This window comes from Gobius niger, assembly GCF_951799975.1.
Source record: "Gobius niger genome assembly, chromosome: 4".
Lineage (NCBI taxonomy): Eukaryota > Metazoa > Chordata > Actinopteri > Gobiiformes > Gobiidae > Gobius > Gobius niger.
Window position 1 is genome coordinate 24,210,927 of NC_136855.1, and position 13,396 is coordinate 24,224,322.

Here is a 13,396-nt window from a genome sequence, read left to right on the forward strand (position 1 = left end):
CAAAACATACAGTACATTAAAAGGCAACACATTGTGCTGTCTTACAAGTCCTATATTTAAATCTGGTCAAAGGTTAGATTATGCCCAAAAGCGCAGGTGATTTACCAAGAAATCATGAGAGAATTTGTCATCCGAGCATTTAGACTATACTACATGTTTGAAGTAATCACTCAAGGTAATCTTACGAACTTAAATTGACGTATACATTACTTCTACGCTTTCTCTTTGAAGAATAACATAAATCACTGACTCCCTGCGGTTGTCCTTCACTAGGCCTCCCAAGATTGCGTCCTCCGTGGGGTGCAAAAAGACGGCCGTGTGATGTGTGGACGCACAGCAAGTTTTTAAACCGGTCCATCAGTGCAAGTGGTCATCAAGTGAAGGACAACCAACAACAGGCGTACATACATTGTCTCCTGTTTCCATCATAGAAACCACATGTGGGTTCAGAGCTGGTGAAGGTAAGGAACTGCACAAGAGGAGGTGGGGGAGGTGTTATAAGGGGGGGGGGGGGCAACATTCAAAATTCAATCAAGTGAAGGCCGTCTCCAGCAGCGTACGAGGGAATACAGGGAAGAGGGAGACAGAGGAGGGGAGGGTGGGTCAGCTGAAGTTTCCATTGGGCCCACTGCGCTCCTAATGCAGCCTTGGATGTAATTGGGTCCCAGAAGGCTGTTCATTATCGGGGGCGAGAGAGGCAACAAAACAGAGGAGGGTGGAAAGAGAAAGTAAATGTCTTTCTTTGCCTCTGTCCCAGCACCATTATGGGACAGGAGTTAATTAAAAGAGCAGTTGATGCCTGTGTTTTTCTCATCAATCTCACTTGTACTCTTATTAAGTTTGTAATGACAGCAGAGCTTGTCCCCTACTGCCACCAGACGCACAACTAAAGGTCAAGAATGAGAGCAGTGTGGGGGCACTTACTGTGAGGGACAGCTAATCTCAACAATACTTGTAGTGGTCAACGACTAACATTCAACATAATCCCTATATGAAATCCCGGACTGGCTATAGCAAGTAGTCACTAGGGGAGAGCTATAGCCTGCCGATGGCTTTTTATTTGGCGTGTGGCACAGGGGCTCATTTAAAGGCGTGGTTTTGTACCCTAATCCCTGTGCTTCTATCGCCAGCGCCTTCGGAGGCTATTTTAATTCCCTCCGTCATTAAAGGGACCTTCCCTCGAAAGCTTTGGTAAAGGTGACTGCTGACACTGTCATTCACAAGGACTATTTCAAAATGTCAGCCCGTAGCCGAGATTTGTCTCATTAAAACTGGCGGCGTCCATTATATGCGTCCCTCCTCTGCCTGCCATTCTCAATCAAGGCAACCGGGAGAATTGAGGGTGTCAAGGGAGCGTTCAGAATCATGGCTATTTGCATAAGTGTTACAGTGAAGCGGGCTGTAACTGACCAACAAGAAAGAAGAGCTGCGCATAAAGTACCAAAGACAAAAACATTGCCTCAGTGCATTTCAACAAAATCACAGCCAGGACAGCTCCTCTTCCTCCAAATTGATACCAGCTACTCAGAAAGGCTTGTGAGGAGACTTCAAGAAATGTCAGCGTAACCATGATGAAGCCAGTGGTAGACCATCTAGGCTTTTGTTCAACAGACTTGTGACCTGAGGATTTACATACAGCTTCAATAAAGCTAGAAACAAGATCCACCCACATATTGCTTGGCTCCTCATCTGAAGCGTATCAACGTCTTTTCAGCTGAAGGGCTTCAAAGCCCTAGGATCACTCATGTAGATGGGTGACATCTGTGGGTGCCAGTGTCTACTGAAGGAGGGACAAACTCAAGCTGGAGCATTTTTTTTCTTTGCCTTAACTTGCATCAGCATACCAGAGTGAAAACACAATCTACCACTGTAGTTTTGTATAGTTTGTATGAAAGCGATCGGACTTATACCATTTTGATGCTTTATTTTTTTCTTTTGGCATTTACAAAAAGTAACAATTGAACAGAAACCTATGTACAATTTAATGATAGATTCATGAAATGTGATTCATTCTTTTTCCATTTCCCGTAGTTCAATCTATCCTGAGAATAAGGGTTCAAAAAATAATTGTGTGCCTGTAGACCTTTTATTTGGAAACAAATTAACATGATAAAAATACTATATGGTCCAAAAATATTCACTCATCGTCAAAAAGCCAATAGAAGAGAGGAATTGTTAAAAACTAGTTAAAAAAACAAAAACAAATAAAGGGCACAAAAGATACAAGTATGTTCTATTGTTCAATTCTTTTCCAGCTAGTGCTAAATATAAAATAACAGTTGGCACTGTGTTTACCGTTCTTTCAGAAAGAAAAGTACACATTCTAATTTTCATGCAGACAAACGACGTAACAATGTTCTACTGTATCGACTGTTTTGTTTTTGTGAATAAAAACCACCATGATGTAATTTTGACAAGACTGGATTAGTCTTGGACTGGTCTTTTAATGTTGTGGCTTATACAAGTTCACACTCTAGTGGTTAGAAAGGAAATTACAACAGGTTCATCCAAAGACTAGCATGAAGTGGTAAGCCATTGTAAATCTTTTTTGTTTCCATTTTCCCTTCTTGAAAAGAGTTTTTTTTTCTTAGTTGAGAGATCTTCTACAGACCAAAACGGGCAGGTGTTCTTTTAGGCGTCATGGGAGCTTCTTCTTTTCTTCCTGGTGTACAGATTTTCACTCCCCTGCAACAGATTAGATTATAAGAGCAAAGTTATTGTCAGATCAGACAGACCATTTGTTATAATGTTTCATTTGACTCAAAGCTACAGATTGTACAGAGAGTGTTGTGATGGGGAACTGGACTCTTCTCACAGCACAAACTATCATTTTACACATTCATTACAACAATGCGACACTGGGTACAGTCTTTATGTACACACAGCAGCAATTACAACCATCAAGCCTGGTAGCATCAGGTAGCATCTCTTTCCTGTGTTTGCCAGGCTCTCAGCAGGTGAAACTACAACACGCCAGCCATGCAGCACAAGAGTAGGAAGTAAGCTTGTTAAAAATCAAATATTTACTACACTAATGATATTTAATGTTAATGTGTGCATTTTCTGTTTTTTATTTACCCATTGCCAATTGTCCAAACAGAGAGTGAAGAGCTGTAGCCTTTGGATCAATAAATTATGATAGGCTTTAGTGTGTATAAAGCACGTACATACGCTGAAATAATAAAACTTGTTATATTAGTATTGAGATCCACTGGTTTGTGACAACTCGGTAAAGGCCACATCATTTATTTCTTAATTTACATGATTGACTCTAAGCAGCAAAGATATAATAGTGAGTCACTTCTGTTGACAAAAAGCTTCCAAACTTCTATTCAAACGTATTTTTCTTCATCTGAATATGTGTAACAATTTTCAGTCGCTGTGTCACTGTTACACCAATGCTGCTAGATAAATCAGCTGGTTAATTAACAACAAAAGCCCCTTAAAAAAAGAAATCTTTAAACCCTACTTCTGTCTGAAAAGCTTTCAGATGGGTGTGAAATTAATTTTTTGGTCTAATTTGAAAATGAAGGTTCCCCGCCTTTCTCAGCACTGCTGTGGCACAATTTAAATTGCTGCAGTAATAGGGGTCAGCCAAGAGTCAATATTATTTCTTTTGTCACGTCTGCGGAGACCAAAGGTGAGAAAAGCTCATCATGAAGAGTGAGAGAGGGGTAGCGCAGGGGTAGTGCAGGAGGGAGGGCTGATGATATGGATTGGCAGTGCGGTAGGTAAATTCAACGTTTCTTTCTTGGCTATGGAAAATGAGGGCTGAACAGGGCTCATGTGTGGAGTTGTACTGTGGGCTGGAGAGTAAACGTACCTGACGCTGCCCAAGTTACTCTTCCTCTCCTGCTCCTCTCGACGCGTTCGCATCTGCTGTTGTGCCATGGCCATTTCCTCCTCCATGTTGGTGATCTCCTCTTTAGCTCGACGACGGTTTTCCTGAAAGAGGACATTGTAAATACTCACTGCCTATATACATTTAGACACCACATTATCTATATCGTTGTAAATCACTTTAGTTGTTGTTATAAACCAGCCATTCCCGAAGTCCAGAGAGTTGAAACCCTCTATCATGCTAAGACCCCCCCCATAATAATAATAATAATTTACTCCATTCAAAATAATGCGTCATGTTTTACTGCTTAGAATTACATAATATAAAAACAAAAAATGACTGTAAGCTAAATACTGATGTAAAGCAGTCAAACTTAACAAATACCCATTCAAAGTCTTCACATGCTTTACAATACACTGGTATTGCTGGGTTGCAGGTTCTATGTGAAGATGTCATCGGGCCCAGCAGGGGGCAGGAGCCAGTTTTTCCTATTAACAGCATTACACTTTCACAAGTCGTAGCTCAAAAGAAAATGTATGAATTACAAAAATGATCATAAATATCATTCCCTGTGTCTATGATCTCTCTGTACAAGACCAAAAATGTCCTCAAAAACAAAATAATTTGTCCTCCATACAATAGTATTGGCCTTTAGAACGCTGTGATGTCACCTGCAACCCAGCAATAGACAAGCTTTGAGGGCCCCCCTGCACTGCCTCGGAGGCCCTCCAGGGGGCTCCAGATCTCACTTAGGAACTACTATTAAACACTGTAAGGAATTGTTGAAATTGTTCAAATAAGTAGTTATTTTCTGTTTATGACCCCAGAGCTTTTCTAAGACCACGTATAGTGAGAAGCAAAGCCTCATCTAATGCCCAGAGCCCATCTCACTATGCTTAGTGAGGATAAGGTCAGGGTTCTAAGGATCACACCATTTATCTCAAAGCATACTTATTTTTTATACTTACTTATACTTACTTAAATACTGTATTGCTAAAACTATTACCTGTCTACTTTTGCCTGCGTGCTTGATGCTGTAAAACATTGGTCCGAGTTCTGCTAACCACTCTCCATCTACTGATGTCACACACTGCATATATTCCTGCAACAGAAGAAGCACACGTGTAATTTACACTCCTAACAACATATACATAATATGATCATAAATTCACTAGCGTTCTTACCTTGGTTGTCATGACGAGCTCGTGGTAAATGATGTAGTCGGGGGTGTAGCCCATACCAAACAGAGAGCTGGTGGGATGGAGGTGACATGGCATGCCCGTCCTCACATTCACATATTCACCTATGCCCTAGAAAGCGTGAGAGGAGGACACATTTTAGAGTGTACATAATCATACTCTTCAAATATATCAGAACTGTATTTATGAGAGGCCTGAGAACATCCTGTAACTTGCAGTACCTTGAGCTTGGCTGCCTGGTGGAAGTAAGCAGCACAGATACACTTCCGGATTACATCCCAGTCAGAGCCAGAAGATGCCAAATTCATCCTCTGCTGCACCATGATGTCTTTTAATTGTGAGCGCACCTCTCGCACCTACTCACACACAGACAAAAAACAAAACAGAAAATATTACAACTCAATACATTGTGAGTTACCACATTTCAATATGTTGTGTTCTTTGTGTGAACACAGATTACTAATCTGATGTAACTGTTATTGAAAATGAACATTCACTGTGTTGTATGCACCTTGCGCATGGCCTTTGTATGAATGAAGTGCTCATTGCACCAGATGCCAGAGTAATTATTGTTCTTCCACTGCATGTAGACATTGAGGTAGGTCAGATGGTCGCTCTCCGGGACAGCAAACTTTTCCCTCACTTGGTCACTCTCCTCTTCACGGCCCTGTCAGAACCACAGAAAAATATCAAATACTGCAATAAAGTTTAAAACAAATCTCAATTGGTAGGAAAGTGAAAAATGTATAGCACTTTGAAGTATACGTTTTGAATTGGATTATAGATTATACTTTACTTTTCAGTTTTATCATTTTAAGAGTGTATGTTTTCTTTTACAAATAGCAAGCAAGAGGTTGAGCGTTACTGTAAAGGAGTCTTACTTTTGGTCGGTAAAAAATAGCAGGTACAGAGAGCATGGACACAATGATGAGGATGTCCGCACTGCAGCCCATGTCACATGACACAATGAGCATTTTGGACAGAGCAGGGTCCAGAGGAAACTCAACCATCAGCCGCCCAGTGGGTGTCAACGCCCCTGAAAGGACAAGAGAGAGCAATTACAGGCTGTTTGAGCAAAGGACACAATATAAAAGTGCATGAGATGTGAAGTGTAAGAGGGGCAGGCAATGGTGCTCAGCTTCTTCCCATAAAAAAAGCCAGGTGTGAGGTGAAGAAGTCAGCACAATGTGAGTTTTGTTGATCAGTATGATAGAGAACTGCTGACACCAAAAATACTTGACAGGAAAGCAGTCCGAGATCAAAAACTTTTAGTTCTGAATTTAAATGATTAGACGGCACAGTCTAAGAAGCTTACAAGAAAAAAAGGCAGAGACAGCAGAGTCAGTTTGGGGCAGGTAAGGCTTAATCAGAGATAATCTGTTGTTAACACACCATACAGGGAATCATCAAAAGTCCCTCCTTATCCCAAATCCCCAAATCCCCAGGAATCTCGGAGGATAAGATAGAAAGGAGACCTGAGCAGTCAAATCAAACACAGGATCAGTCACTAGGCAATTACTCCACAGGCAGAACCTAACTTCCTCCTTCACTGGTCTTTTCCAGGATCTCGCAGCACTATCTCTGAATGACTTGTGTGTGTTGGTATTGCCAAGAAGTCCCAGGAGTAGGACGAAGAAACCACAGGGGAAATATTACTTTGTTAATTTGCCTCTCACCTGTGTTATCTAGAGCTCCTAGGATCCAGAGCTGGTACATAGAGTTGAGCATGTTGTCCTCGGGGGGTGGGTCCATGAAGTGGAAGAGGAGAAGGTCCTGCACTCCCAGCGACTTGAGCAGCAAGACCACATTGGCGAGGTTAGTCCTCTGAATTTCTGGGATGGTGGTGGTCAGCATTTCATTCTTATATGCAGAAGAAGTGTAGAGTCTGTACACAAAATCAAATGGATAAATTGGTTTAATATTTCAATTTCATTCATTTAAGACCATAAATGGTACACGGACACTCACCTGTAACACTGTCCCGGCCCTGTACGACCTGCTCGACCTGAGCGCTGGTTTGCGTTAGCTTGGCTGATCGGATACACTTGCAGAGCATCCATACCAATGCGAGGATTAAAAACCTGAAAACGGACACTTTTAGGACACATACTGGGGGAGCTATGAAGAGGTCTAGTGTGTTCCATGACCTACCTTTAACTTGCAGTAGCCTGAATCCACAACAAACATAATACCGTCCACAGTGAGGGAGGTCTCTGCGATGTTTGTAGCCACAATACATTTTCTGACTCCATCTGGAGCCTAAAAATAAAGAGTTGCCAGTTACTTTCTGATAAAAAATTAATCATTGTCAGAGAATGTTGAAGTAAATTATAAATACAGATCAAGTGAACCTTTTGGAAGATTTTGGCCTGCAGATCAGAAGGCAGCTGTGAATAGATGGGAAGTACAGCCAAAGGAGGGGCGTTATCCAAGTCCCCCAGCCGCTCCACAATCTGATCAGACGTTACCTGTAACAGGAGACAGAAATATTTAAATATAGATGATCCCAAATCCATCCACGACAAAATATTGTTATGCACCTCAATATCTTCCTGTCCAGGCATAAAAATAAGAATGTCTCCTATCATGCCGCTCAAATGGATCTGCAGGGCTTGTTTCACGGCAGCCTCCACATAATCCTCTTGAGGAGTCTAAAAAATTGTACAACAAACCAATGAGAATATAATAACAGCAAATACAAAGGAGAAATAATCTCTCTCTCTGCACGGCCAAACCTTGCTGAACAAGATGTCCACTGGGAACGTTCTTCCTGGAATGTGAAATATTGGTACATTGCCAAAAAATGCTGCAAATTTATCTGAGTCCATCGTAGCTGAAGTAACAATGAGTTTCAAGTCAGTGCGTCGTGACACCACCTGAAATTCAAATTACATAAGTTTAATGACATCACATCAAAACTGACATATAATCATGTGTGTTACTGCTTAGGTGAGAAGAAAACGAAGATGAGGAAGAAGATGAGGAAGAAGAAGATGAGACAGTGGGATAAAATACTAACCTCTCTGAGCAGCCCAAACAGGACGTCAGTGTTCAAGGAGCGCTCGTGAGCCTCGTCCATGATGACTGCACTGTAATGGTCCAGGTCGGACTCTCTCAGTGACTCTCTGAGCAGGATGCCATCAGTCATATACTTAATCACTGTATTCTCTGATGTGCAGTCCTCAAACCGAATGGCATAGCCCACCTGTGGAGAAAATAAGGCGGTCAGGATCTTTATGACACATGTTGCAGTCCTAGCTTTGTCACTAGATGGCAGTGTTGAATTTTCAGACACTATAACCATCGCCACACCATTGCATGTTTTTATTTGTTTGTAACTCAGTGTTGATTTGAGAATTGAGATTTTCAATAAATGTAATAAACATCTCACCTCTTCTCCCAGGTTGGACCCAATCTCTTCACTCACTCTCTTAGCAACACTCATGGCAGCCACTCTTCTGGGCTGAGTGCATCCCACCATGCCATAACTTGTGTAACCGTCTTCATGCAAGTACTGAGTTAACTGGGTGGTTTTTCCACTTCCGGTCTCTCCAACCACAATGACAATGCTGTTATCCCTAGAAAGGCATCGTCATGTTAATGGTGTCTAAAATTGTTTAAAAAATAGCATTGAAGTTTGTAATAGAACTTGACTTGACTGAATATACCTTATGATGTTAAGAAGTTGTTGTCTCACAGCAAATATTGGGAGGTATTGCCTCTGTTCCAAAAGAGTCTTCTTCTTAGCAAAGTCACTTGTCGCCTCACTCTTGTCCTTCATGTGTTCTGCAAATTTTTGCTCGGCTCTGGCAGACGGACACAGATTATACGTTGCTGCAGTCATTCATATTAAAAAAAAGATTTGCAGCGAATGTGATGTTTAGTTACCTGTAATCCACTTTCCCATCTTCACCTACGACCCTAGCTCCAGACTCATCCTCTTCTTTCTTCTTGATCCCCATGATATCTCCAAGCTTAGTTCCAGCCAACTCCCAGTGTTTATGCTGTGCCTAAAACAGAATTGTAAAAAAAATTAGATCAGAATAAGAACACAGCGGCACATTTACCAAATTGTCTGTAAACAGTAAAATTACAGTAAAATTGTTACAGGCAATTGTTACAGTAATTTATTTTTGTATTTAAACAGAAAACATTCCAGAATCTCGTTTTCAAGGGAGTCTTGGCCCCAGAATGGAAACATATATGAGTACATGTTTTTAGTGCACCCATGGGGAGAGCATGCAAATTCCACCTGAAATGGGAATCGAGCAAGGGATCTTCTTGCTCCGAGTGCCACTGAGCCACACAAAAAGTCATTGTGTCTGAGTCAGTGATATAGTCATTGACTGAGTAGTTAACATCATTTATTCACAAAACATTTGCAAAAGTGATGAAGTTGGACAGCACTGGCATTATCCTCCTGACAGGTGTAAATCATCAACATCTATTATTGAAATGATTCGATACATCTGTTTTTGTGTAGTTGGATAAACAACCTTTACCATGAAACATAAGTAGATACATTTGATTTGCTGCATCAAAAGTATTTAAGTGAATAACATATAACAATGTGTTGTGTCTATTCATTACCTTTTTGCGCTCCTTTTGCTCTCTGTGTTTTCGCACAAGTTGGCTGCCTTTACGAGAGATAATGGCCATGTCCGAAGTTGGATCTCTTACAGGGATAACTGGCTCTGGCTACAGTAACAAAAACATCCAATTACTAATAAAAGTTACCAATATGTTTACGCACAATCCCTTACATCCTTACTTACCTGCTTGGTGAAGACTATTCTTCCATCTAAGAAAGGAGGAACCAAGTTATGCACTTGTAAGTGAACCTTGGCAGCATTGTCCTCCTCAAAATCTTCATCCACTTCCAGCCTTTGTACAACTCCACTGGTTAGCATACGATTGGTTTCCCATCGCTCATTATCCTGGAAAAAGTAGTACATCGTAATGCCTATTCTATCCCACGTGCACAAATGACAACACATTAAAGAGCTTAAGCTTACCTCATTGATCTGTCGTTTTTGTGCAGATATCCTCTTTTGGGTCTGTTTCTGAAGAATCTGTTCTCTTTTCTTTACATACTCTTCAGAAGTAGAAGTGAAAGGGTTGTGGAACTCGTCATAGCCTTCGTCCATCATGTACCAATCTCTGTCTGCTTGCTATAAAACATACAGATCAAACAACGGTCAGCAAAACACTAACGCTATGATTTCACTTTGCCCAACAATGAGGAACGATTTCTTACCTTCTGGTCTTCCTCCCACTCCTCTTCCTCACCTTCATTATCAAATGCAATTCCACCCTCACCATCTTTTCTACCTACACATTAAAATAACGCAGTGCGGTAAATAAATGTGGTAAATGTTGAAATTAATCAGAGATGAACTCACAACCAACATTTCTCCACATTGTACCTTTTCCTTGTGATAAACGGGGTGTGGAGCCAAAATGCCGTCTGTCATTGGCCCATTCATTGTACTTGTACGAAGGGGTTGGTAGAGGTGTGTCGTCAGGGTAACGACCTTTGACCGACCTAGAAACCAGACATTTTCTTAGAGTATATTGTGCAACATTTGCAAGTAAACAGCAAACTGGAAAAGACCCATTATATTTTAAAAAAAAATCATGGTTTTAGGCATAATAATAAATGTTTACCTATCTCTCCTCTCGCTTTCTCTGCCAGATCGATGGCTTCTCTCAGAGCGGTCGGATTCTTTGTTTGATGGAGCAGGAGAGGGAGACTCCCACTGGGAATGCCGAGTGCTGGCATAACCACTGTCATCCTCCTCCCAGTTCGATCGGGAGGGTGTGTCTGATTGTGTAAAAACAAGTTTTATGTAGTAAAACATCAAATTGATCTTAAAAAAAAAAATATTTAAAAAGTGTACCTTTAGAGTGAGACTGAGGAGTCATTGGCTCATCTCTCCTGCTGCCGCGGCTGATTCTTTCAGACCATTGTGAGCGCTCGCTTCTGTCACTGCGGTCTCCACGCTCTGAGCGACTGCGGCTGTAACTGCTCTCTCTGACGTCTAAAGTTAACAAACAAGGCCAAAGTATGTTCATATGCAGCAAGGTATTGAGAGGTAATGACTGTGTATGACTGAAGTTTTTAAGATTTAAACCGACCTCGTTCACTGCGTCTGTCTCTGGGTTTGTCTTTGCTTCGGTCCCAGTCTTTATCCTGTTTGCGGTCCTCTTTAGATGAGGCATAAACTCCATGTTCACGTCGGTCTTTCTCTCGCTGTTCGTGTCTGCGGCGGAACTCTTCACTGACACCTCCAGGATTAGACGGTGTTTCAGAGCCCGTTGTGCGATACTTCCTGATATGAATAAAAACAAAACACAAAAATATGAACTACACACAAAGATTCTACTTTCACTGAATTCACTTGATTACATTAACCATATTCTTCCAAGAAAAAAGTATCATTGATATTTAGAAAACTATGCATGCTTGAGCCAGAAAAGGTTTTCTTGAAGTAATTGGGAATGAACTAATAGAAATAACTTGAGTATAACAATGTCATAAAAGTGGCATTAAAGAGTAATCCACCCCACTGTCCCCTACCAACATTTCACATGAGTGCAAAGTGCAAAGCATTTTCTACAGTTTTACAACTTTTGAATAAAATGTATGATCTTTCCTTACCTTTCTTTCCTGGTATCTTTATTTTTTTCATCCTCCTCTTCATCAGAGTCAGAATCACTTTTCCCTTCATCCCAGTCTTTGAAGGATGAAACTTTGGATTTCTTCTTGCTTCGTTCTTCATCAGATCCATCAGCTTTTTCTTTTATCTCTCGCTCTTTCCTTTTCTGAGCAGCTAACAAGTCCAAGCCCAACAGGGATGTCCGTGGGGTGGGCGCCCGAAAAACATGCGCCTCTGAGGCAGCACTTTTCTTCTTCACAATCAGTCCGCCGACCTGGGATGATGGGTCTGACCCGGCAATCCTGTGCATGGACACATCCTCATCCATGTCTGTGGATGAACATTCAAATGAGATTAGGACAACGTGGAACTAGGTATTTATACAATTGAGTTAGTGAGCAAACTCGGCTCTTCTGGTAAGTTGTGTTGGTTGAGTTTGGTTTCATGTGAATAAAAACAGTGTACTGCTAATGTCTCAAGCTAAGTGCAACACATTATTGATTTTTCAAATGTCCATTGCATGACAGAAAAGCTACTTATTACCATATATATTATCCTGGAGTTAGTATCCAGTAGCATTGATCAAACAACATAGCCTAAAGCGTGAGTGATTTTGTCTATACATTAGTACATCTTATGAACCTAATAAACTGTGACAAACTCGGAAGTATCGAAATAATTTTAACACAGTAGCCGGAATTTACTGGAATATATATATTTACCTGTGACTCAAATGCTGGTAACTTATCCTATTCTCTGTCCAACAATCCTGGCTGTAGAACAGCCTCGTCACGTTGTGATGTAAAACAGATATTTTACATCAGTCAGTCAGTTCAATCTACGTGTGACAGTAAAATGTAATGCTAGGGTTACTGGAAAACATCAAATTAATAGAAATCACAAAAGATACTTCGCAAACGCAACGCGAATGTTTACAGCTGCGGAGGCGGCCATTTCAATCCCATAATTCTTAGTCTTCTTCTACTACGTCATTCAGATAATAGTTATATTACTGCCCCCTAGTGGCTCATGCTCGCATGTGTTACGTTTTACCATAGACATAATGCCTAGCCGTCTCTTTTTATAAAAAGGTACACACAATGCACACAATGGAGCTATTAAATGTCTCATTAAAATACAAGTCACATGCATAACAACAAATAGTCTATTTTACTATACAGCTGTTCTCAAACCTTCAACACCAAGACACACTAGGCCTAGATCAGGACTAAACCGCTAGGGTAAAGGATCTAAAATTGAGCTAAATTGTACAAATGTATGTCTCTTTAGTAAATCCATGTTCTGAACTGAGCTCTAACCAAGAACAATTATGATAATTTTATTTTTGTTAAAATTACAAACTAATAGACACAACTAACAGGCACATGCCTGAGATATAGCAGATAGCAATAATACTTTTATTTTTATTTTATTTTTATCACTGAAGTAAGCCTACGTCTTTCTCTGATGGACTGACGTTTAACCAATCAGAGCGCTCGTGTGCGCCGTATAAAAGTCCAATCTCCAGCACAAATGCCTTCTTCCTTTCGGCCGCGGCAGATTTAATTTTGTTCCAAATCTACTTTCAAAACATGGTAAAATTACTTGTTTAATGAAGACATGATTATATGATGTTAGTTTTGATTGTAACAGATAAAAATGACCAGCGATCATGATCAACAAAATCTGGATTCAGT

The 13,396-nt window shown here is 40.7% G+C and overlaps 1 protein-coding gene and 1 long non-coding RNA gene across 5 annotated transcripts in view; one reads left to right on the forward strand and one right to left on the reverse strand.

Annotated features, from left to right (window-relative positions):
• Positions 1-6,857, forward strand: part of LOC306962632 — a 65,832-nt gene extending 58,975 nt beyond the window's left edge. For all 4 annotated transcript variants that reach the window (XR_013792836.1, XR_013792837.1, XR_013792838.1 and 1 more), the window contains 2 exons: positions 274-461; positions 6,730-6,857. This is a non-coding gene — a long non-coding RNA (uncharacterized lncRNA). The remainder of the gene's footprint in view (positions 1-273; positions 462-6,729) is intronic.
• Positions 2,597-12,661, reverse strand: dhx38 (DEAH (Asp-Glu-Ala-His) box polypeptide 38). The gene is made up of 27 exons (XM_079555834.1): positions 12,422-12,661; positions 11,702-12,029; positions 11,179-11,372; positions 10,941-11,081; positions 10,708-10,864; positions 10,467-10,585; positions 10,298-10,371; positions 10,056-10,211; positions 9,816-9,977; positions 9,631-9,738; positions 8,929-9,050; positions 8,709-8,846; positions 8,432-8,618; positions 8,060-8,245; positions 7,776-7,916; positions 7,581-7,691; positions 7,392-7,508; positions 7,192-7,299; positions 7,009-7,121; positions 6,717-6,925; positions 5,922-6,076; positions 5,552-5,707; positions 5,262-5,396; positions 5,026-5,151; positions 4,848-4,943; positions 3,824-3,945; positions 2,597-2,685 (listed from the first exon to the last, which is right to left on the reverse strand). Exons 2-27 carry the CDS (start codon positions 12,025-12,027, stop codon positions 2,604-2,606), a joined length of 3,741 nt encoding a protein of 1,246 aa, XP_079411960.1. The 5' UTR covers positions 12,028-12,029; positions 12,422-12,661; the 3' UTR covers positions 2,597-2,603.
• Between the last annotated feature and the right edge of the window lie 735 nt (positions 12,662-13,396).